Source organism: Miniopterus schreibersii (genome assembly GCF_964146895.1).
Source record: "Miniopterus schreibersii genome assembly, chromosome: 9".
NCBI classification, from domain to species: Eukaryota; Metazoa; Chordata; class Mammalia; order Chiroptera; family Miniopteridae; genus Miniopterus; species Miniopterus schreibersii.
In genome coordinates this window covers 19,584,758-19,610,800 of record NC_138118.1, presented here as the reverse complement: position 1 = coordinate 19,610,800, position 26,043 = coordinate 19,584,758, and the positions used below count along the sequence as shown (strand labels likewise).

Here is a 26,043-nt window from a genome sequence, read left to right as displayed (position 1 = left end):
GATGTTTCTGTCTCTCTCTCTCCCTCTCCTTTCCTCTCTCTGAAATCAATAAAGATATATTTAAAAAAAAAAAAAGTTTGTGTCCATACATCATAATGTGAAACATTCCATGACTTCAAATATAGGATTGAAACCATTAGAATTTGAAACTAAATGTTCTATAGTTAATTTCTATAGTTAAATTTTGCTAAACTTAATCTTAAAATTACCTTTAATTATAGAGTATTTGACATGCTTTTAATGTACAAGACTTAAAATGAGGCAGATGGAGATTGTTTATCAAAGAAATTGACACCTACTCAAAAGAAGAAGCTATATAACTTAAATCACATTTATTTTTATGAAGAGATATGAAAAAAGGAGATACCAAGCAGGAAATTTAATTTATTTGTAGAAGATAGTACTCTTGACTACAGATGACTCTGAAATACAATTCTTTTTTCCCTTCAAGGGCAGAATTGAATAACAGTGATAAACGCTGTGCAACAGCAAAGCTATATAAGGGGAAATATAAAAAAGAGCCAGGCAGCTCAGTTGGTTGGAACATCAACCTGTACACCAGAAGATTGTGGGTCTAATTCTCAGTCAGGGCACATACCTAGGGTGCAGGTTCGAACTCTGGTCGGGATGCCTACAGGAGGCAACTGATCAATGTCTCTCTCTCTCCCCCCTTCCTCACTCTCTAAAAATCAATAAAAAAACCCAATAATAAATAAATTAATCAATCAATCAATTAAAAAGATGATGTAGTAAACCAACTCTCCAACTATGCTTATTGCTGTCTCAGTTAATTGTATTTCTCCTCACCACCCTCTGGATTTAACAGAGGGGAGAAATGGGAGAAAAAAGGGGAAATAATCTGCACTCCCAGATGCCACTCCTTCATTCACATGGATCTTTTTGGCCTCCAAAAATATACTTTGTGAGGAGTAGGTAAGGCAGTCAGTTATTTCTTCACTCACCTCTTCCACTAACATCTACATCACGGCAGGGGAACAGTGTAGTCAAAGAGGGAAAACACAGGAGGATTAAAGATGGGGCGGACTGAGTGGAAGCTACACTTATACTCTCCCAAAGATCAAATGAGAATTACAACTAATATATAGAAAACCATCCTGAATAATCAACTGCAACTGAAGCCGAGCTGGAGAGCACCAAGGAGGAAAAGCGGAGACCGCACAGAGACTGGCAGGAAGTGCAGAGGCACGAGAGGGCTGGCTGGGCTCCCACGGGCAGAAGCTGAAGATCCGGAGGGAGATCTCACCTGTGGGAGTTCCCACTGAGGACTCTGGGGCCTAAACCCCAGGCTGGGCTTCCCAGCCCAGAGCACCAGAACTGAGAAAGGTGCTCACATAACATCTGGCTGTGAAAAGCAGCTGGGTTTCTGTCTACCAGAGATAAATGGCTGGAAATGCAGGCACCTTCTTAAAGAGCCAACACACAAAGTTTCCTGCGCAGCCATTCACCTTAGGCTCCAGCAGAGGGAGGGCAGAGTGGACTAGAGCTGTCTGAGGAGCACCTAGAGTTGTGGGCTCTGGAGATTGAGATCAGAAGGCACCCTGTGCAGAGTCATTCCCCCATACTGCAAAGGACATCTTTTTCAGGCAGACATTTACCTTCCAAGCAGCTTTTGTGGAGGGGGGGAGGGGGTTGGACGGGATAGTTGCCCCACCCTGCTAGAAAACCTCTCACCCTACCCAGTGGAGTTTCTATAGCCTGAGGCTCCTTAAGAGACTGATAACAATCAGCCACCCCACCCTGTGGAGTTTCTACAGCCTGAGGCTTATTAAGAGAATCAGATTAATCAGCCTGCAGGCAGAGGTAGGCCTCAGAGAACTTCGAGTCTTTGCCAGATCTGCTCCGGGACCTGGGCCTTGGAAAAGCAGACTTTGGTGTGCATCTTGGTCCTGTCCAAATGCACCCAGCACCAGCAGAGGAGATCTCAAGCTGGGGGTTGTTGATAGCTCCAAAAAGGGTACTCGGGGCCAGTCACAAACTGTGTCTGACACTGGCCTGCACCAGAGATCCTCCAAAAAGACTGAGAGTACCTGCAGATCTACCTAGTACATAAAAACAAACCCAAATAAGCAGCCAAAATGAAATGGGGAGACCAAAAAACGAGCCCCAAGTGAAAGAACAAGAGAAGTCTCCAGAAAAAGAACTAAATGAAATGGAGATAAGCAATCTGTCAGACATAGAGTTCAAAATATTGATTATAAGGATGCTCAACAGCATGAAAAAAGATATGGAAACCATCAAGGACATTAAGAACGACATAGCAGAAATAAAGAATACATTGGAGCCCGGCCGGCCATGGCTCAGTGGCTGAGCGTCAACCTAGGATCCAGGAGATCAGGGTTCGATTCCCGGTCAGGGCACATGCCCGGGTTGCGGGCTCGATCCCCAGTCGGGGGCGTGCAGGAGGCAGCCGATCAATGACTCTCTCATCATTGATGTTTCTATCTCTCTCTCTCGCTCTCCTTTCCTCTCTCTGAAATCAATAAAGATATATTTAAAAAAAGAAAGAAAGAAAGAATACATTGGAAGGAATAAACCACAGAGGAAGCTGAGGACTGGATCAGTGAATTACAAGACAGGGTAAAAAAAAACACCCAATCAGAGATCCAAAATGGAAAAACAATAAAAAAACAGGAAAGTTAAGGGAGCTGTGGAACAGCATGAAACTTAACAATATTTGCATCACAGGAGTGCCAGAAGAGCTTGAAAGTAAGCAAGGATTAGAGAACCTGCTTGAAGAAATAATGGCAGAAAACTTCCCTAACCTAGTGAAGGAAAAATTCACACAAGTTCAGGAGACAGAGTCCCAGGCAAGAAGAATCCAAAGAGGCCCAAGCCCAGACACATCATAATTAAAATGCCAAGAATTCAAGACAAAGAGAATCTTAAAAGAAGATAGAGAAAAGCAATCTGTTACCTACAAAGGAGCTCCCATAAGGCTGTCAGCTGACTTCTCATCAGAAACTCTACAGGCCAGAAGGGAATGGCATGAAGTATTCAAGGTAATGCAAAACAAGGATCTGAAACCAAGAATACTCTATCCAGCAAGGCTATCATTCAAAATAGATGGTGAAATAAAGAGCTTCCCAGACAAAAAAAGGCTAAAGGAGTTTATCACCACCAAACCAGCACTGGAGGAAATGTTAGAGGGACTGCTATAATTAGAAGTAAAAATAGAAGCATTACAATAAATGTTAAAGGGACTGCTGTAATAATAAGAAATAGAAAGAGAAACAGGCATAAAGAATTAAAATGGCAATAGATAATAACCTTAAGGTGAAAATAGACTGAGGAACAAAATAGATCCAGAGACATATAAGCATGGAACAGACTGATGAATTTCAGTGGGAAGATGGGATGTGGGAGTGGGTAGGGAGGGATTAATCAAAGAACGTATATGCATAACCCATAGACACAGACAATAATTTGGTGAAGGGGGGGTGGAGGGGATCAATGGGGGGGGAAAGTGGGGATATTTGTAATACTTTCAACAACAAAGATAAATTTTAAAAAAAATGAAAGAAGGAAAACACAAAAAGAAAAAATGACTTTCCTCATGGTATCCAAAGTAAGATATTCAAAGAAAATATAAAAGTCTATTCCTATTTACTTTTATCTGACTTTTCTGAATGTTTATTATAATTGGTGATTCTTTTTAAATACATATATCGGCACAGTACATGTAAGTCTTACAAAGGACTTAAAGGAGGCCAAGCACGGGGAGGAAGATACCATATTAATGAACAAAAAGCTTCAACATTATAACTTCCCCTTAATTAATCTTTAAAAATCAATGGAATTTCTACCAAAATGCCCAATGTCTTTCATAAAACATGAAAAGTGGCTCTGAAAATGTATATAAAATAGACAAGTCAATTTTGAAGACTAAACTGGGGATGGAGTCTGGACTAACAGAATATTATTTAAAAATAAAGGTATAATAATTAAGAGAGTCTGGTTTTAATGTAGACACATGTATGAACATAGATAAATCCTAAAAATGTCAAAGAAAACAAACAAATTACAGAGTGATACATATACAATATACATTTTTCAGACAAAATTACATAAAAGTATAATAAACGTGGGTATGATGCCTACATGGTAGGATACGTAGAAAGAGGACATAGGGGAGCAAAAAATGAGAACAAGGGGAGGAACAAAGAAGGTTCAGTATGCAGTTTTATTTCTTTAAAATTAAAAGTATCTACAATAAGTGTGGCAAAACATTTAGAAATGTTTGAATAGCAAGCGCATCAATGTTTATTTTAATATCTCCTCTACTGTTGTATTTCAAAATAAAACAAAATTTAAAGACCAAGAGAGAATTTATTTATATAAATAAATAAAGATGACAAATTGCTATTTCCAGAAATTCCTTCTGGAGGCAGCATTGTATTTTTTAAGCTTTCTAAGTATACTAGGAAATATGACAGATGCTCTATTATAATAGACAGATATTGCTTAGTCCTGTCAATAATGTGATAAGATTCCAGAAATACAAGCGAGGGAGTCATAATCAAACAACTGTAAAAAATACTTTAAAAAATTGTTACAAAAGCCCGTTTCAATGCAAAAACATAAAAAATAAAGCAAAGTAAATATGGGTATTAAGAAATCACTCACCCTTTAGAAATAATTTAACGATTCCTTATAAACTCTCATGAATTTCACTTTAGGTTTAATATTTTAAAAACCTGTGTATGTCTGAAAAAAAACAGTCAAATTATATCTCTTGGGTCACTGAAGGCCAAACATAATTATTGCTACATGTTTTATAATTATTTTTTAAATTGTGTCAGGATAATACTGGAGATTAAAAATACACTGCTTTAACTTCTAGACAAAAGGTTTAAATTGTCAGTTTGTGTGTGTGTGTGTGTGTAAAATGTTTAGGCTATGAGATATCTTAAAAGCAAGATTTAGGAAGAATGTTATGGGCAGCCTAGGCTGTAAAATGCTTTATATATAGAAGTCAATTGCATTTACTTATGATTGCCTTAACTGACCTCTTTATTTAAAAAAGCACATTTTTTTTCGTGTTCCTATACAGTAAAAATGTGTTCCATGTATTTCAGTACAGAAGTGGAATTTTAAACACTGATAAGAATTCATTTGTATCAATGTCAGCTGCCTCTGGGATTTCTTAAATTAATATGAAATGGTTGATAGATTGTCCCAGAAAAAGTAAAATGTGTTGTCGATGTTCATTAATAAAAGCCTACGGTTACATTACTTATTCACCAAGAAAATCCTTTTCATGTTTCTATTACACTGCAGATAAATATGTCACATCTTCAGAAAAAAATTAAGCGCACTATATTTTAATTGTGTGCTCAGAGCACCCTCTAGTGGGTGAGAATAAGCAGACAAAAGGGGAGAAAAAAAATCTGAAAAAAATTCACAGTACTCACTGATTCACTCATTTCCTAACATATTATTTACCTCATCTGTACTACACGGAAAGCGTGGTGCTGGGTGCTGATCAGGACCTGGATAAGGAATACGGGGCAAGCGAGGGGACCAGAGGGCATACAGACGCAGCACAGGGAAAGATAACGGCATGAAGTGGTGAAAATAGATCTAAAATGTAAATCTTTTTCACTTATAAAAGAAATCTTAATTTTAAAAAACTTCAGAACTAGCTTTAATGTTACAGTTTTTTGAAATAAACTAATCAATGTAGATAAAATCAGGGAAAAGCATCAAAGATATATCTCCAATAGTTAATTTTCTCTAATATGCCAGAACATGTGGACACACACACACACTAAAGGAGTAAGAAAGTGCAGTTATCACCATCCTGGACCCTGACTTTAAACTAATTTATTTATCTGGGTTGATGGGCTTTATCTGTAACACAAAGTGTAAGTGGAAATTATTTCTTCTTCCAAGTACAAGTATTTACAAAGGAAAACTGGGCACTAAAATTCAGTTCTAAAAAAATTTCAATTCACTTATAGTTTTCTTCCTCTAAGTAGGCTGTATAACTTCCTATAAGTAGGCTGTGTATCTAACTCCCTAAAGGTGGGATGGGAGCTACTGGCAATAAAGAAAATAATTTCTTAATACTGGTTAAGAGGACTGGTTCTGGAAACAGACATTGGAGATTCAAATACTGGCTTCACCCAAGTAGCTGTGAATTCTTGGGCTTAACCTCTGAGTGTGTCAGTTTTCTCATTTGTAAAATGGAATGACGATAGTACTCACTGCACAGGATAATGCTCAATACAGATGAAGTGTGTAACAAATATTATTATTATTGCTACTATTAATGTTGCTGTTCTTTGCTAGAAAGAATATTTGCAAATAAGATATAATAAAATGAAGAAAAATATTCCTTAAAATGTTATTACCAAGCAAAAAGTACCACATCTAAAGAGTGTACTTTTCTCTAAGACTATAACCCCAAAACAGTGAGCAAATTCTAATAGTCAATTGATGATGGTAGAGGGGGATTACCCCTAAACCTAACCTAATTTTTTTTTTTTAATATTATCTTTTTTTTTTGGTTAATCCTCACCCAAGGATATTTTTTCCATTGATTTTCAGAGAGAGAGACCTTGATGTAAGAGAGACATCGACTGGTTGCCTCCCACACACTCCCCGACCAGGGCCGGAGATGGAACCTGCGATCCAGGTATGTGCCCTTGACTGGGAATCAAGCCTGAGGCCGTTCAGTGCACCAGCCAGTGCACTACCTCTGAGAACACTGGCCAGGGCCTAACCTAATTTCTTAAACTAATAAGTTCAAAGACTAGATTTTATCAAACCAAAAATTAACAAAGCTTAATGTTTAAATTTACAAATATTTGTAAGTCCTTTGTCATTTTAAAGCAGTATGTCTTACACAAAAAAATTTTCTTTATATTTTTTTAGTAATATTGCATACAGATTTAAGATATTCAGGGAACATTCTATACTTTGAAAAAGCTGTTCAAGCCATTCATTATATTTTAGTATACTAGTAATTTATTATGAACATACCTTTTACAAATTAAAAATTAGAGAAAATATAAATTTGGAGTTAATTTCTAGACCTCAAATATCATCTATAAACGTGATTTACCCCCAAATTTATAAAAATAAAAAATAGCAAACAGCTTGCTATTCAACATCACCTTCAGAGATTTTGCCACTTGAACATGATTATCATAGACTAAAATGTCTACTGACAGGTTCTGCAGCCGATGGATGTCACTTAAATCACCATGAACAACAAGGTCTTGTACTAAGACTCTCCAAGATGGATACGGGGTCCTGGTGCCATCCCACACCTGCCATAAGAAGGTAGAGCAAAGTTTAATGATCATTTTGTAAAACTGTGGAGGCTAAAAGAGTTTTATTTGCTGGCAATATAACTTATAAGTAATTATATCTATCCTCCCAAATATCTGCTAAACTTTAAGTATTATGTATACCCTTTTCTGATTGTACAAGGACTACATATGGACAGGTAATATGGAAAATGTAAAGAAAAAAGTTCAAACTACAATGACCCTAGAAAAAACATATTGTTGAACTTACTTTATCTTTTTTTCTTCTGTGTATTGATGTCTTTTATTATCATTATTTTTAATTCTGCTTTTCGTTTCTTAGTATATTATTGAGAAATCTATCAGAAAATTAAAATATTCTAAAATACGATTTTCAGTGGCTTTACATTATTTCATGATATGGCTGTATACATATTTATTAAACCAACAATCCCTTTATTGGTCATTTGTTTCAAACCTTTCATACTATTTCAAATAATTTAGCAACTATCATCTTGTATATAAACTTTTATGAATATCTCTGTTAATATTCTTAAGTATAAATTCCTGGCTTTTAGGAATGTTTGTTCAGTTTGTTCTGATTTGGAAAAGGCCTTTAAAAGTACAGATATGACTATTTTGCTTATGTTAGATGTTATGAATACAAATGAATAAACGACATGGGTGCTGGAAAAAGAAAAGGTATGTTGATTGCTATGTAAGGTGCATTCAGATAAAGATGGGAACAGGGGCACAGGGTGAGTATGTACTACCCCATCCTTGAGACGTGAGCCGGCCCGTGCTGTTTACTTAGGGTGTATGGCAAAAGACATTCGTATGAGGTGGGAATGTCTCTGCATGTCGGGAGTTTGACTGGAAAGTAAACAGGCTATTTTAATAAAAAACACTATATTTCCATACAGGACGTGTCTGCCAGTGTCAGATTACAAAGGAAGTATTGAATGATATTCGTGACAGTGGTAAGGTTCAAATAAACAATTATGAGTTTGTATCATTCATTCTGTTCCCTAAATAATTCCAAGACCCAGGACAATCACTTTGGGACCAGTAACATCATACATCACAAATATTTTTCTCCACTTGGAATTTGTTCTTTCATTTTGTGTAGACTGCTTTTGTGATTTTAAAGTGGCTTTACCAACCAATCCACAAGTCCTTTGAGGAACTGAGAAGGTACAGTGTTGCTTTTATGCTCCAGTTTTAATTGCCTAGAAATCAGACTTTTAACAATCTTTCTTCAGGCGTCCAGAACTCTGAGATAACACATTTATGTTATTTTAAGCCATCCTGTTTGTGGTAATTTGTTATGGCAGTCTTAGGAAACTAATAAAAGGAACTTTTTGGTGGTGATAAGAGAAAAATCTCCATGAAAAAATTAAGTAAAAAACAGCGATGGCAAAGTAGTGTGCATAATATGCTATCATATATATATATATATATATATATATATATATATATATATATACACACACACACACACACACACACACACACACACACACACAAAAAGAGAAATAATATTTACATATAAACTAAAATATGTCTGAAAAGATATTCAAGAAACTTGCTTCAGTGGTGACCTGTTTTTTTTCTTTTTTAAAAAATATTTATTGATTTTTAGAGAGGAAGGGAGAGGGAGAGAGAGAAACACTGATGCCTCTTGCACACCCACTACTAGGGATTAAGCCCACAAACCGGGCATGTGCCCTGACTGGGAATCGAGCCGGCAACCTTTTGGTGCACAGGATGACAACCCAACCGAGCCACACCAGCCAGGGCGGTTACCTAGTTTTTGGAGGGAGAGACTGAGAAGATAGGGATAAGAGAGGAACTCAATAGGATAAACTTTCACTACATATCATTTAAAAATATCTTTTTAATTTCTGGGCAATGTTAAAATTACCTATGAAAAAAAGAAAAAGAAAATACCTTATTAAAATACCACTTTCCACTTTTTTTTTTTTTTAATATGACTAAATTTTCTATGTTTTGGTGAGTTAGATATTCTATGCACAATTATGTTAACGCAATGGAATGGCTGAATTAATTGTACGATGATGGTTTTATAACCCAGTTGTACTCTACAGAGTGTTTGTCTCATGACTCCCATTTCATTTAGAAATATGCACTGGCTTTAGTGGCCCATCAGGGATTTTATTTTGCCTCCACTGTTGCTATTTTAACTTAAAGTTTTTTACATTCTCTAAGTCTCATCTAAAAATGGGTTTTTAAAGTTCCTTTAGTGTTACTGAGAATGTTAAATGAGATAATGTATATAGAATACTTAACACGATGTCTATCACAAAGCACGCACTCAGTAAATGTCACTACTGTACTGTGGTTATTGTTCACTAATCCTTTTAATGCCTTTCAGTTCTCTCTACTATCATTCCTTATGACAGTCATGCGCTGCTTAATGTCAGCAATATGTTCTGAGAAATACGTTATTAGGCAATTTTCTCATACACGGACCTCATAGAGTACACTTATGCAAATCTAGACAGTACAGCCTACTACACACCTAGGCTATATGGTGTAGCCTATTGCTCCTGGGCTACAAGTCTGTGCAACATGTTACTGTGCAAAAACATGAGATTAAGTCAAGCACAAGAGAAATGATGCAACCAAGAGACACAGTAAACACAATGTAGGAGATACATGAGGCCGCTGCTGGAGTAACAGGGAACCCTGCTACAGTTCTGTTTTGTTACTGTGTTCAATTTTAATTGAAAGCTTAATCTAATATGCTATGCTCTTTTTTCCCTCTGTTTATGAAGATATTTAAGGATCTAAATTTTGTCTTTTAGTATATCTCTAGCCTTTAATCTATTGTTATAAACATTATATTCTTAATAACCTATAATTATAATTCATTTCTCTTTGAAACAGCAGTATGTAGGTGAATTCTGTCTTTTTTAACATCTAAGTTTTTGGATTGTAACACATTTCAATCGATACATTAATTGATTCTAGTCAAAAGAATGTATTGGGCGAATATATTTGCAGTAATTTTGGGCGAATAAACATTTGCAGTAATTTTGCTATAGTAAAATTATTACCTTAAGAGTCAATCAGACTGTTTTTATTGTTAAATTACAATATCCCATAGTAATTTCTATTATATTTGAGTTTGAAAAGAAGTACACAATTACCAATAAAATAATTTTCAAATTTTAACCCAACATTTTATTTCATAATGTGTTACAATACTGGCAATAGAAATCTAATCGGCTGATTTTAAAAAATGATTTAAATTGATTTCTAACTCCTGAGGAAAGTATTTATTTATACACACACATTAAAAAAACAAAAACAAAAAGGTCTTGATCAAAACTCCAATGTATTAATACAAACTACATAGTAAAATTATGGCTGGTTTAAAAAAACTATGATAATTATTATAACTGATTTCTTTGGCATTAACTGGATCATTTATATAATATTCAGTCTTGTGTTTAGATTAGTTATATAGCACTCCTCTGCGGTTTGCATACAAATAAGTGGTGAAAATCAGAATAGTCCCTTTAATGTGATGATTTTCTGGTTTATGTTTTTTTTGTGTGTTTTTTTACAATCTCCAAATCATATTACAGGTTAGATATAAAAATTATCTACCACTGGCTTCCAATGATCTCTGGCTGTTTACAAACAAACAAAGCACTAAAAAGATGAGGCTGTGGATATCCAAGAAATATATGGACTTAAACAAAATCTAATTTAAGAGTTTACTGCTCAGAAAGTAAGTTGTGTATAAAGAATAGAGAAAAATGTGGATTAATGTTAGTAGGTCTACAGATATATTAAATCATGATTTTAATGCAAACCACTGGTGTAACATGTTTTCTAGAATAATTAAAATGAGTGTATCACAGTTACTAATAAAGGGAGCCATGTTAATATCATATCCAGGTTGAGACAGGAAACAATTAATCTATATTCCACGCTGACCAAGCCTCCTTTGGAGAACATCTGCATCTTTTTGTTTTTAAACATAATTTTAAAGTTATTTTTGGTTTGCAATAGGAAAATCAATTTCAGGAGGAAAAAAACTCACTCAAAATTTGACTTCCCAGAGATAAAAATGAGTAAAATATTGCTATATATTCATTTCCAACATTTGTCTGCTATGTGTAAGACATTTTTAGTATATAAAAGCTGCATTAATTACTGAGTGGAATGTCATGGATCTCAAGCATGCCATTATATAGAACAGGATCTCAAGCATGGATCTCAAGCATGCCATTATATAGAACTCACTCAAAATTTGACTTCCCAGAGATAAAAATGAGTAAAATATTGCTATATATTCATTTCCAACATTTGTCTGCTATGTGTAAGACATTTTTAGTATATAAAAGCTGCATTAATTACTGAGTGGAATGTCATGGATCTCAAGCATGCCATTATATAGAACAGGGTGCTCCATAACATGAATATTTTATTCAATTGATTCTCCACTGTTAGTACCTCAGTTTTTTCTAATTTTGTTACTATAAGAAATATAAGGTTAAATGTCTTTTTAAATGTATTTTTCCACATTTTAAACTATTACTGTACAATAAATTTAGGAAAATAGAATTGTTGAGTCAGAGAGTATACAAAGACTTTGGAGATTTATTTTAAATTGTCCTTGAGAAAGTCTTATTAATGTAAATTCTTACATTCACTTCTGAATGCTGTATAAATAAAATAAAATAACACCTACATGAAAGCTGTTTTCACTTATCTGAAAAGGCTATCTATAAAAATGGGATGCAGACATATGGTTTGCTCTTTAGAGAGAAAATGTAGATTCAGCCAGGCCAGCTAAAAGGTAGCAGATTTTATCTTAGAATCTGAGAATTTTCCAACACAGTAGTCAAAAGACAGCATATACTTCTCTGCACAGTAGATTCCTTGTTATTGGAAGTATTCACTGATTAGCAAATGCTCATTTGTTAAGGATGTCATTTTGGCAGAAATGATGACTGGTTGACCTAATTTTTCTTTCCTAATTTTGGTAGGATGATTTTATTGTAGCTTTAGCTTCAGCGTTTCCATGACTGACTTACTTAACTTTCTTTATAGCATGCACTTACATTTTCAGAGTATTTAATGTGTATATAAACATGTACTATTATCAACTTCAAAAACTTCACATTTTACTCCAGATTTCTATCTTCACCAGTCCTTAATATGGGTAAGGTATAAATGATAATAATGCTAAACTCCAATATTTGTCCAAGTACCACTGCACTCCATATCCTGTCCTACTGTTGCAGAGTCAGAGCTAAAGAAAAACCACAGGACCGAGGCTGAAGCAGTGTTTGCTTAAATTCATCGTGCCTAGGATGGGTAGGGGAGGATCACACTAGACAACTGTCTTCTTCAAAAGCTGTTCATCATTAAACAGGGAGAGCTGTAACAAAGATTAGATGGGTCTTATGTCCCTTTTTTAATTCTGTTGTTTTAAAAACAGAACAAAACATAACAAGAGCAATAAACACTTCGAAACTATCTCTGATCTACCCAGGAAGCAGGCAGAGAAATGACATGAGAAGATAACTCAGCATCAAAGGGCCAAGGAAGTAAGTGAGGAGAAAGGCTACCTTGACAGGGGAGCAGAAATATGCATACAGCACTAAAATAAGAACTACATATTTTATTATACTGTAATAAGTATAATACAAACTATACTACATTTAAAATATAGATTTTAGCCCAGCTGGCATGGCTCAGCAATTGAGCATTGACCCATGATCCAGGAGATTTCGGTCAGATTCCTGGTCAGGGCACATGCCCGGTTTCTGGGCGTGATCCCCAGTGGGGGGCGTGCAGGAGGCAGCCGATCACTCTCTCGTTGGTGTTTCTTTTTTTCTCTCTCCCTCTCCATGCCTTTCTTTGAAATCAATAAAGATATATTTATACACACACACACACACATATATATATTTGATAATACTATTTTTCTCTAGAAATATAGGATAAAGAAGAGAAATTCAAGAGCTGAGTTGCATGGATATCCGGGCTTATCAGAAACTGTACGTTAGATTTCAAGTTCTTCATGTAAGATACAGTATCCAGTTATTCCATCAGAATGCTAAAATATGTTCTTTATAGACATGTAGGTGGTGCTAACTAATAACTGCAAGTATTTAAAAATATCTACCTTTAGAAGAAATGATGCTCCATCCACTTCAGCTTTGCCCAAGAGCTGACAAGTCAGGTCAAAATACTGCATCGGCTGAACATCACACAATTTTACTAATGTCGAAGAAGGTGAAATATGAATAGATGCCCAAGCACGTAAGGTTTCTACCATTTTGTGGTCCTCAGTTGTGAAGTTAAAGTACTTGTTTGAAGTACGAGGGATAATAGGAGCTCCCAAAGTTCCCTCGAATGTCAAAGACGCAAAACCAGAGCTGGTGATACCTTGAGTCTCATTTTTATATACCTGGATCTAAGAAAGTGGGACAAAGTAGAAAACAAAACAGAAACACATAAAACTGCTTACTGATGCAGAAACTGCGAACTAAAACTTGAGAGACTATAAAATCTTGCCAGCATACTTAATAGAGGACATAGTTCTTTAATATCTCACTTAATTAGCATATGAAATTATAAAACCAATTGGGCTGTATATCAAGATCTGCAAGCACCATGTAAACTATGCAAAATCTATTTCTACTTTTTAAAGAACTAGCTGCTAGACTCCCTAATCCTATCAAACTTGTATTTTTCCATTTATTAGGTTATTAGTTCTAAGACAGAATTTACAGAAGGAAAAACAAGTGAGTTACTTATGAATGTAATAGAAAAAACTGGACGACCTAAAATATGAGAGTTTGAAGCCAATAAAATGCAGCCGAGGCTGAGGTTTCATCAGTTTGAGCTGAGACATGCATTGTAGCTTTCTAAATTTTGAAGCTGTTATTAGATGCACATACATTTATGAGTTACATACTTACAAAGCAACCCTTTGTTGACCTTGTGAAATGCTCCCCCTTCTGATCCTTTGTAAACTCTGATATTAATACTGTTATTTTATTTTCCTAATGCTTACTGTTTGCTTGGTATATCTTTTCTACAGTTTTACTTCCGACTTGTTTGCATCATTTCTTGTAGAGATATATTTGGTTCTTCCTTTTTATCAATTTTTTCCTTGCAAATGGAGTATTTAGTCCATTTGTGTAAATGTAATTATTGATATGCTTATATTTAAGTCTACTATCTTGTTTTCCCTTTATAAAATTTTCTTTTCTATTGTTCCTTTCCTGTCTTACTTTGAACATACTATTAGTCTTCCATTCACTTCCTCTTAGCCAAGAACGAATCCTTAACATGTCTATTCAGAATCAATACTGTTCTGCTACATTCTCCCTATTTCCTATTTCACATTTTCCACTTTTCATATCCCACTTTACACTTTTTACTGAGAGTATAACCACCTCTACAGGGAAGAATCTTCCAGTGGTGTAATTCCGTTTAACCATCCCACCCATCCTTTGTGCTACTGTCATGTTTTTCTACGTATTTTACACACCTCACCTCCCAATGTAGTTGTTTTTCTTTTAAATAGCCGTTTATCTTTTGGTGAAATTATAGGAAGAAACACAAAACACTATCTTTCATATCTGCTCATTGATTAACCATTTGTTTTTTGTTTTGTTCTTTGTCACTTTCTAATGATCGAGTTTCTGGTTGACAGCATTCTTCTTTGTCCTGCATACCATCCTTTAGTGCTTTCTTGTAGTGAAGATACTCTAGCTATGGACCCTCTCAATTTCGTTATATAAAAACGTCTCTTTTACCCTCATTTGTGAAGGTATTTTCTCTGGATACAAAAATCTGGGTGAATAGATTTTTTATTACAACTTAAAATTTATCATTACTTTGTAATTCAGGTGTTATTTCCAGTAAGTAATCAAAGATGACTGGTACCAGTTTCCCAGTATGGAAGGTGTCATTTCTCCACCAGCTGATTTCAGTATTTTTTTTCTTTTCAGTGTCACCATGATTTATTTATATGTGCTTTCCTTTGTGGTACCATGGAGTGTACTGAGTTTCCTGGATCTATAAGCCAATATTTTCCATCAAAAATATTTCTGTATTTTTCCCATTCTCATTCTCTCCTCCTGTATCTCAAATGACATGTTTTACCATATACTATTCCACAGATGCCTAAGGGCCTGTCAGTTTTTCTTTAATCCTGTTCTTCAGATTACAAACTTCTACTGATCTACCCTCTTGTAAATGTACGATACATCTAATCTGCTGTGTAGCCCATGCAGTAAATTTTTCATTTCATTTGCTGCTCTTTTCAGTTACTCAGTTTCTATTAGGCTCTTTCATAGTTTCCATTTCTCTACAGAAATTTATCTTGATTAACCACATGTTCATGTAATTTACTAAACATCTTTTGCTTATCTCTGAAAATATTTATAACTGCTTTAAAGTCTTGTTTTAAAATCTAACATCTGGGCGACCATGCGATTGGTTTGGAGTGTCCATACTTTTTTTTTGACTATAGGTAATATTTTCCTGTTTCTCTTCACGACTGGTATTTTTCATCTTTGCAAGACTTTGTAGATGATATACTATAAAAGGCTCTGAATTATGTTACTATCTTCTGACCAACACTGATTATTTTTGCTGGCAGTTCAGTTGTTGGATGATCACCTTGTACTTATAAAGGTTTGGCTTTATGCATTGGTAGGATGAATCTGTGGAAACGCACAGTGTTTCCCAAGGTTCTTCTGCCTTGGTGGGATTCATCCTGCAATATTGTCTTCCCCGTAGGATTTACTTTAGGCTTTGATAAAACACATCTAGAGTAGGCTTTGCTCTAGGATTTGGTCCTTTGTGAGGTGAGGCCTTTGTGTTGTCTCAGCTGAACAGCCAACATATTAGAGATATTAATAAGGTTATCTGTCTCTGAGTAGGTTAGACCTCCAGCAACCCCACTGCTACACCTATAGTATCTGTTTCATGTTTAACCACAATGTGCAGCCGCACAGCAGCTCCTGTAATCCTTAGGTAGTCTTATCCTGTCCATGTACCACCCAGCATTATCCAAGTATTCATGGGCAACAGTCCTACCTCAGTACACTTTTGGCCGTCCCCCTTGGTACAACTCTGTCCTCCCTGGTGAACTGTCTTCAAGATTGCAGCTGCCATGAACTCTGGTCTTAGCTGCCTCTGCTTAGCACATGACCACTGCTTTTTGCTTGCACTTCAGAGTGCTGTGCAATGGTTGGAAAACTGACCCAGACAGAACTGTGGTGACCACGTGGTTTACCTTGTCAGTTTCTATTTTCTCTGATCACAGGCACCTGCTTGTCTATTATCTGAAACAGTTACCTCATATATTTTGTCCATTTTTATGGATCTTTATAGCAGTAGTGCTTGTCTAGTACCAGTTAATTTCTCATAGACAGAAATTCACTCTGCAGATTCTAATTATATTTGTCCCATAACTGATCAATTAACTTGTTTTATACACTTAAATGGGTTCTGTTTGTTGTATATGCTGTTCTTTCTTTCTTTAAGCTTTACTCAAATTTCTAACGATTCTTGGTTCTGTGTTCATCTTTCTTTGTATCTCCAATTCCATGTTCACTAGTCTGTACTGCTTGCTGAAGTCTGCTTCTGCTGGCCATCAGGGTAAACCAAAACAATCTTCCAGCTTAGGTGTGTTGATAACTGTTTTTCACATCTAACTCATCAGTAAGACTTTGTGCTACATTCAAATTATATCTTAATTTATATACTTCTATTTCCATAACCAGCCTAATCAAGTGATTCCCATCTCAAGTTTGTAAAACTGAAATAACCTTATAAATTATCTACTTTCATGTCTGTCTCCTAACAATCTATTCATTTGCCCACAGAAATGTCAGAATGCTTTTCTCAAAATATAAATCAAATCATTCTACTTAAAACCCTCTAATGAATTCCCATTGAATAGAATAAAATCTAAATAACTTACCTACCATAAGGCCATATATGAACTAGTCTCTATCTTCTCTCCAGTTTCACCTTGTACCACCCTCCCCTACAGTTAGCTGACTGGGATCCATAATGGACTTCTTTCTGTTTTTCCAATAGCAGGCTCATAATAATCCCAGGGTCTCAGTACTTATAGTTCCATCTGCCTACAAAACATTTTTCCTCATATCTCAATGTAACTTCTCTTCCTCGTAATTTGGGCTTTGAGACTTATGCCTCCTCACTAGAGAGGCCTTTCCTGATTCTGTTTCATTTTCTTCATAGCAGCTATCACTATCTGAACTTACCTTGGCTTATATGTTTACTTTTAAATTGTCTGTCTCTCTGCATTAAAACATAAGACTGTACAAAACCCAAAAATATTTGTGGAAATATTGACTCTTGTTTTATTTACATTTTTGCTATGAACCATGATCTCCAAATTGTGATGAGCATAAAACAAACAAACAAAAACAGAAAAAGTATTAAGAAATCCTGATATCTAAAGAGATGTCTGTATTTTTAATGACTTTCTCCAACTAAAAAAAAAACACAACAAAAAACTTTCAGGGCTATTCAAAACTAGCTGAGCTATCACACAAAGAGAGTGTAAGACACACTACCAGAACTAAACAGGAACATTGCATAACAATAAAGAATCAATCTTAAAGACATCTTAATGCAAATCTATATAGCAACCTCAAAATACAAAAACCATAAAATATAATTAAATAAATAAGCCTAAATTCAAGTAGAAATAGGTAAATCCTCTACAACAGTGGAGTCTTTAAAAGATGCTTTTCAATAGCTCATAAAATAAGTATGCACAAAATCAGAAAGGACATAGGAGGTCTGAATGACACAATTAACAAACATGATTGAATTTATATTTATAGAGCATAGTGCCAAACAAGATTCACTTGAGTGTTCATGGATCATTTACTAAAATTAACCATTTGCTAGAACAGTGATTTTCAACCAGTGTGCCACAAGAATTTTTAAGACATGCAATACCTGACTATTTAGTCAGGAGCACTGATCTCTTTTGATTAGATTGTCACATCAAAAATGCCAACAGCCAGCACAACAGCTGCCTGGCGTGAATGAATCTAAATTATACCTATTTTTTTTTTGGTCAGATCAGCAAAAAATATATTTTTGGGTGTGTCACAGAATTTTCATAATTAGTTTATGTGTGCCATGAGATGAAAAAAGTTGAAAATCGCTGTCCTAAAATATAGAGTAAACTTCCACAAATTTCCAAATATTAAACACTTCAAAGTATGTTCTCTGACCAAAACATAGAGCAAACTTAAAAATCTAACTATAAAATAACCTAAATATTAAAAATGCATTTTTAATAAAATTAATTTATAAGAAATAATTTATTTAAAGTACAGCATATTCATAAATGTAATTTTAGAAGTATACTGATTTCAGAGAATAAATCAATTGGAAATTAGAAAATATACTGAACTGAAGGATAATGAAATTGTCACACATTAAAACTCACTGGATAAAAGTAAAGAGTATATAGAGAAAAATTTATAGGCAGAAGTGAATATTTTACAAAGAAAGGTTGAAATTGAAGGATTCAGACTTCCATCTCAAGAAGTTACATACACAAAAAAATCACAAAAGAAAAAAGAAAAAAAGAAGCTACACAAATAATAATATCTCAAACCCAAGATAAATAGCAGGAAAAAGAATAGAAACATACAATAGAGAAAAATTAAAGTGAAAAGCTGGTTCTTTAAGAGATTAATAAAAATGATAAACCTAGAAAGACTGATCTGGAAAAAAGCAAAAGAAACACAAATTATAATATCAAGACTGCAAAAAAAAGATTTATCATTACAAATCCTAAAACATCTAAAAAATAAGTGATATTATGATCAACTTTATATAAACAAATTTGACAATCTGGGTAAAAGAGACACACTTTTATAAATATTAAATTTATCAAAGAATTTGTAATTGTTTAATAAGAATCTATCAGTAAAACCGTCACCAGGTTCAGACAGCATCACTAGTGCATTATTCCAAGCATGTAAGGAAGGAAAAAAAGGAATCTTGCACAAGCTCTTCTCGAAGTGAAAAGGAGGGCATGCTTCCTGTTTTTATGAGGCAACACAGCTTTAATTAACAAATTGAATTAATAATTAATAAGGAAATTTTAGAAAAAGAAAATTAGAGATCTAAATATAAAACAGAAAAACAACAAATGACTTAAAGAACAACCAGGTGAATCATGGCATCTAATACACCTCTGTGGAAGGAGGGCAGGCAGTTTGTTCAAATGAAGAGGTTTCTAGTATAAATTATTTGAAGCCTGATACAACTTACATTTCTTCTTATCTCTGAAATGCTTGAATGCTTGATGTCACGTTCTAACAAAGCAACCGCATAATTAGTGCTAACTAGTTTTAGCAAACAATACAGAGTTCTCTTTACAAGATACAATTTCTAGACAGTATGAATCATACCTTCAGCCTGTGAAAGCGCACAATGTCTCCACTTTTATAGATTATTGGGAGGCTTTCATAATTTCCACTAAAGAGCAGGCAGGTTAACTTTACATTTGTCTGGTCCACAATGGTAACAACCGAACAATAATCTGGAAAACACAAAAATATTTTACCTGACTTTTAGTATTTCAAAGGATTTGACAAAATAAGAGTATGTTCAGTTCAAAATACCAAACAAACTTTATCCCTGCCTTTAATTAAGTCTTCTAAGAATAAGATAAATACGATAAATAAGCATTTCTTTGCTCTCAAAATGCACTACAAAATTATTTTACAAGTGTTTCACAAAAACGAAATTTGGTAAAACGAAAATTAAAATCCTACTTTAAATAAATTATCTGAAGTGTAAATAACTTAGTATTACTTCAAAGTTAACAATCATGATGCAGATAAACATACTCACTAAAATGTAATGTATAAAATAAACAACTTTAGAGTGAAAGCAAAAGACAGATGTTTGCAACAAATGTGAAGGTGAGTTGATATACTGCATAAAGGTCCTATGAAAACTTGTTACAGAACCTAGGATTTCAGCCCTGGCCTGTGTGTTCAGTGGTTAGAGCACTGGGCACTGGCCTGTGTACCAAAGGGTCTCAGGTTCCATTCCCAGTCAAGGGCAAGCATCTGGGATTCGGGTTCGCTCCCCCTCCCTGTTAGGGGAACGTTTGGGAGGCAACCAGCCAATACATCGATGTTTCTCTCTCACTCTTTCCACCTCCCTCCCTCCCTCTCTCTCTGAAAAGCAATGGAAAAAATATCCTCAGGTGAGGATTAACAAAAAACAAAAACAAAAACAAAAAAACCCTAGGATTTTACAGTATATATGTAATTCAAATGAACAAACAATTCATTGAAAAATAACAAAATCAAACAGGTAACGATGATCTGCTAGCTAAGTCTGTAAGATTACATACTAGAACAAGAGGTATTTTATATAATTTAAACTGGAAAAAATTTTAATAATAGTTGAGCTGCCATGAAAACAGTAACTTCAAATACTGGTTGTAGTAAAACTGTAACATATGCTGCCTTTTAATATGTTTCCGAAAACTGCACACACAAAATATGTGTTGACTTCCTGTCCCTCCCAGTAGCCTAGTAATTACAACATAGAGATAGAAAAGAATAAACCTACAACAGTGAAGGAAGGGGAGAAGAGAAGGGCAGAGAAAAGTAAAGGGCAAAAGGCACCAACATATTTCAGGAAGATAGGAAAGTAAATGGTTATGGGATAAAATGAACTGGCTCCCATCAATAAATCAACAAACAACAAGCGCTGGCGAGGATGTGTGGAAAAGGGAACCCTCGTGCACTGTTGGTGGGAATGCAGATTTGGTGCAGCCATTGTGGAACACAGAATGGAGTTTCCTCAAGAAAGTAAAAACGGTACAATCAATTCCCAGCAATCCCACTTCTGGGAATTTATCCCAAAACACTAATTCGAAAGAATGTATATGCCCCTATGTTCACTGCAGCGTTACTTACAATAGCCAAGATTATCTGGAAGCAGCTCAAGTGCCCATCAGTAGATGAGTGGATAAAAACGCTGTAGTACGTTTACCCCGTGGAATACTACTCTGCCATAAAAAAGGAAACCTTACCCTTTGCAACAGCATGGATGGACCTGGAGAACATTATGCTAAGTGAAAAAAGCATGATTTCACTCAAATGTAGAATCTAATGAAGAAAATGAACTAACAAGCAAAACAGTGACAGACTCATAGGATGAAAGGCTGACAGCTGGGGGGGGATGGGGAGAAGGAATTGAGAAAAAAAGAGAACAAACTCACAGACATGGACAACAGTGTGGTGACTGCAGCGGGGAGAGGTGTGAAGGGAGAGGGAGGAGGGTAAGGGGGAAAAGAGTGATGGATGGAGATTTGACTTGGGGTGGCGACCGCGCAATGCCACGTACAGATGATGTGCTGTAGAGTTACACACCTGAAACCTGTGTAATTTTGTTAATCTGTGTGACCCCAATAAATTCAATAAGGAGGAAAAAAATAAATTTTAAAAAGGGACAAAATGAACAGAAGACACTGCAAACCAGAAAATACTATAAAATGGCTATAGCCACTGGGATTAAGAGTGGAAGTAAAAAACAGAGCCAGAATCAATGTTAATTAAAAGTTTACACACAGAACAACTGTTTCAGTGTCCATCCATCCTGATGCTCGCTCCCCGTGAAAAGGACATCATGTAAGCAGGCATGAAATCTGCCTTTAACCCCATCGCTTCCTGGAGCATAAGCTGTTTTCTATGAAAGGGGTAAAAGTGCTTTCTATGAAGTGGTAATGCTTCTAATGTGGGTGCTACTGCCCAGAATAAATTCCCCTTCATTATCACATCGGTGGGCCCACAGCCTGAGTGACCGCTCCCTTTACACCCACCCTGGCTGACACTTTCTGCCAACACCCTATGCAAGCACTAACAGTCTCCAACAGATTTCCCACTCAAGGAAGGTGTCAAGTTGGAAAAACAAACTACTTATATACAAAGCAAGAGACAAATGTCTACAACCCAAAATAAACCATACCTACATTTTTAAATGCAAAGACAGCAATGACCAGAAACAAAACAAAAATGGAAGGGGGGAGGGAGGGAGAGGGAAGGACACTGGGGGGAGGGGGGAGAGGGGAGTAGATGAGAGCAAGAGTGGAGGGAAAGGGGATAAGAAATGGGAGGGAGAACCTGGAGGAGGGAAGGAAAGAGGAGGGAAAACAAGAAACCTGACTCTGTGAGGGCGAAAAATTCAGAAAACATTTTTTAAAAACCCTTAAAAATAAAAACAAAACCTTAATAAGCATCTTCAAAAAAGTAAAAAGATATTATGTGCTCATCTCTTGATATACTAGCAGGATCCAATGAACCCAAGTTTAGTTTTTGAGTTTCCTTCTTCAGTAGTTCTAACAATTGTACGGAAAGTCATTTTATGACATTTTTTCTGTCTTAGCAGTCTCCCAAGGATCACTATAAAAATACAAGTTTTACTGTTTTAAATAGAAAAAAACACATTCTTGCTTCTCATTGTCGTATGGCTCTACCATACATTTTTAAAGTATAAGATACATTACAGGATCTTAGATATCTGTTTCCCTACTATATCATGAAATACTTTGCTTTTTGATTATCCTAGTAATTACTTCATTATTATTCCTATCTGTGCTAAAAAAGACCATTTTTTTTTAACTTATTTCAGAGAGAGGAGGGGAGAGGGAGAGGGAGACAGACAGAAACATCAATGATGAGAGTCACTGATTGGCTGTCTCCTGCAGGCCCTCTACTGGGGATGGAGCCCACAACCAGGGCATGTGCCCTGACCAGGGATGGAACCACGATCTCCTGGATCCTAGGTTGATGCTCAACCGCTGAGCCACACCAGCCAGGCAAGATGACAATTTTAAAAATGGAAAAAGATGGAATTGCCTAGAAGAATGACGTAAGATTGAAATTAATCATTGTTGTACTACATCACTCAAAGTATTATAACATCTTTCAAGAAGATATAAAAGGAATTTGAAGACACTATCTTTGGAGTTTCTTCTTTAGCTTTATTTAAACACAGTTAAGAATTAAGAAGTGAAAAGGTTTTGCGAATAGTAACAGAGAAGAAAACTGACAGAGCAAGTCCTTTAACCATTAGTGGAGGAATAAGAAACCAAATGTAGACATGGCAGCACTTTAAGTCCTGTTGATAATGATGAATGTATTTTGAAGAAAACAACTCTCTGAAGGTGGTCTTAAATTTTGTAAAATTTCATAATAGACAAAACACAAGGACAAAGAGATCATTAGTCTAACAAAATCCAATTCAGGTAGCTCTGGCCGATGTGGCTCAACTGGGCCTTCGTCCTGTACACCAGAAGGTCTCTGGTTCAATTCCCAGTAGATACCTGGTTGGGGCGAGGAAGGGGAGGCAACCAATCAATGTCTTTATCACATCAAAGTCTCTCTGCCCCACTCCCTCCCCACCCTCTGCTTCTCCCTTCTCCTCTTTCTAAAATCAATAAACATATCCTTGGGTGAGAATTTAAAAAAAAATCCAATTCAGCTTCTACAAAATCACATATTATAAATTTATTTGTAACTGACTGTGCAAACTCACATTTCATATTTGCACCAGAGAACTATTTACTACTTATATTTGTTATTTTTGTTGCAGGAATTCTACATTACTCCTCTCATTTTAAAATTCAAAATGAGTCACTTTCATAAATTGAGGAGATAAGGCAACAACAAAACTGCAAATTTAATAGGCATAAACAATAATAAATAAACTTAAATGTTAGCCAAGCTGAACTGACAGAGCCCAGAAATATAAAAGCTCTGTGGAGTTTAAATAATTTTACGAGTATAAAAAGCTTAAAAACCACTGATTTAGGGCATCAACAGTATTATACGTTATGAAAGCAAATATTCATAAAGTCCTACATCTTATATAGATCACCACAGAGACAAGGGCTCTTCTAATTTCTACCACAGTCAAATTACAAACAAACAAAAACTGGCCTTCTTTCTTCCCATTTCACAATAAAAACAAATGCGGTTAAAAAAAAACAAATGTGGATAATGGATTGCTTGAAAGTACAGCTCTATCAACCTTAATAGATTTATAATCCCTAAATTTGATTCCATGGAACCAGTTTCCGCAAATAAGAGTCAAAGTGGATTAAAAAGGGTCCCCTGTTCAAATAATTTCAAGTGAAAATATCTTAATAGGTTCCTTTACTAAAATTTTTCAGAGGTTATAATGTGCAAATATGCATTGTGATTCAAGAGCTGAATAAGTATGCAGAATTTCCCACTTTTTCACATAAACTTTCAGAGAGCTGGTGTTTCTCCCAGTAAAAAGGCTTTGTTGAAAGCTTATGTAGCCCTGGCCAGTGTGGCTCAGTTGGTCGAGCATCACCCCATGAATTGTAAAAACAGAATCTAAAAATATCTCATGTGAAGTTTATTTGTTAGTATATTAAATCTAACTTTATAAGTATTTTCTTTGCAGGTACACACACAGACCCATTCTATTCAATTACTGAGCTGCAGGTCCAGACAAGACTTACATTAACAATAGTCTTCAAAATATCATCTAACTGCTGCAAAGCAAGCTCTCTAGAATGTATGTATGTATTCTAGAATCATAAGGATGTTCTTAGAATCTCCTAAGGTTATCTATAAAATAATGAGGAGTTTCAAAATAAAACACCATTTTACATACTTTGTTTTTGTATTTAAATATTAATATATTTACAAGAGAAGGAAACAAAAATTCAGATTCAAGAAACAAGTATCATTTTTAAAAATCTGTCTAATAATTTGACCTTAGGAACAATAAATACAAGTAACAAGCTAAATGAAATATTAAATAGTTTTTGGCTTCTCTCAATTGGCCTTAGATCATGACATGCCTGTAAAACAAACTACCCATCTTTTTCTAGTATGTATTTATTGATTTCAGAGAGAGCGGAAGGGAGAGAAACATCGACTGGCTGCCTCCTGCATGCCCCCTACCAGGAATCAAGCCCACAATCCAAGCCTGTGTCCTAACTGGGAATCAAACCAGCGACGTGGTGCATGGGATGACCATCAACCAACTGAGCCACACCAGCCAGGCACAAGCTACCCATTTTAACAAATACTAAAAAGGCAAACTACTAGGGTAAGTTTTACTTAACTACTCCAAGAAGGGAAGTGTTCTACCAAATACATACATACATACATACACACATAATCCTTCAATAATGACTACATAAAATGAAAATATTTATTTCCCATTACTCATTATTTACTTATTCTCAAATGAAGAAAAAATAAACTTGTGAAATTAGGGACAACTTAAAACTTCATATTTTAATAATAAAGTTTAAAAGCTAAGAAGGTAACTTTATAGTCTATTTTCATGACAGCTAATATCAGCATGGAAGGTAGGGACAGTAAAAAGACCTTTAATAAATCAGTATTCTTTACCTAAAGAGTACATAATCTCTAAAAATATACTGAAACTTTTAATAAAGCATTGACTTTAACTACTTTAATGCATTAGTAAGACTTCATATTTAAACTGTTGACAAAGTATTTAACTACTTTAACCCTTAGGTAATACTTCATGTAACTTGATATAAATATGGAAAAGATAAGAAATGATAAATTAAGCCCTGTGTTCTACAATCTTGAGCAATTCACCTAATTTCCTCAGTATGATTAAGTGGAAATTGCCTTGGAGTTTTATTATAAGAAAAAGCTGGTAGTACATCTAT

General features: G+C 35.2%; 1 protein-coding gene across 12 annotated transcripts in view; it reads right to left on the bottom strand.

Moving 5' to 3' along the window:
* The window catches only part of POT1 (protection of telomeres 1), an 83,685-nt gene that overhangs the window by 39,817 nt on the left and 17,825 nt on the right, over positions 1-26,043 (bottom strand). For all 12 annotated transcript variants that reach the window (XM_081146424.1, XM_081146428.1, XM_081146425.1 and 9 more), the window contains 3 exons: positions 19,748-19,878; positions 13,444-13,734; positions 7,140-7,295 (listed from right to left, as the gene is read on the bottom strand). In XM_081146424.1, the coding sequence (XP_081002550.1) occupies positions 7,140-7,295; positions 13,444-13,734; positions 19,748-19,878 (578 nt within the window). The remainder of the gene's footprint in view (positions 1-7,139; positions 7,296-13,443; positions 13,735-19,747; positions 19,879-26,043) is intronic.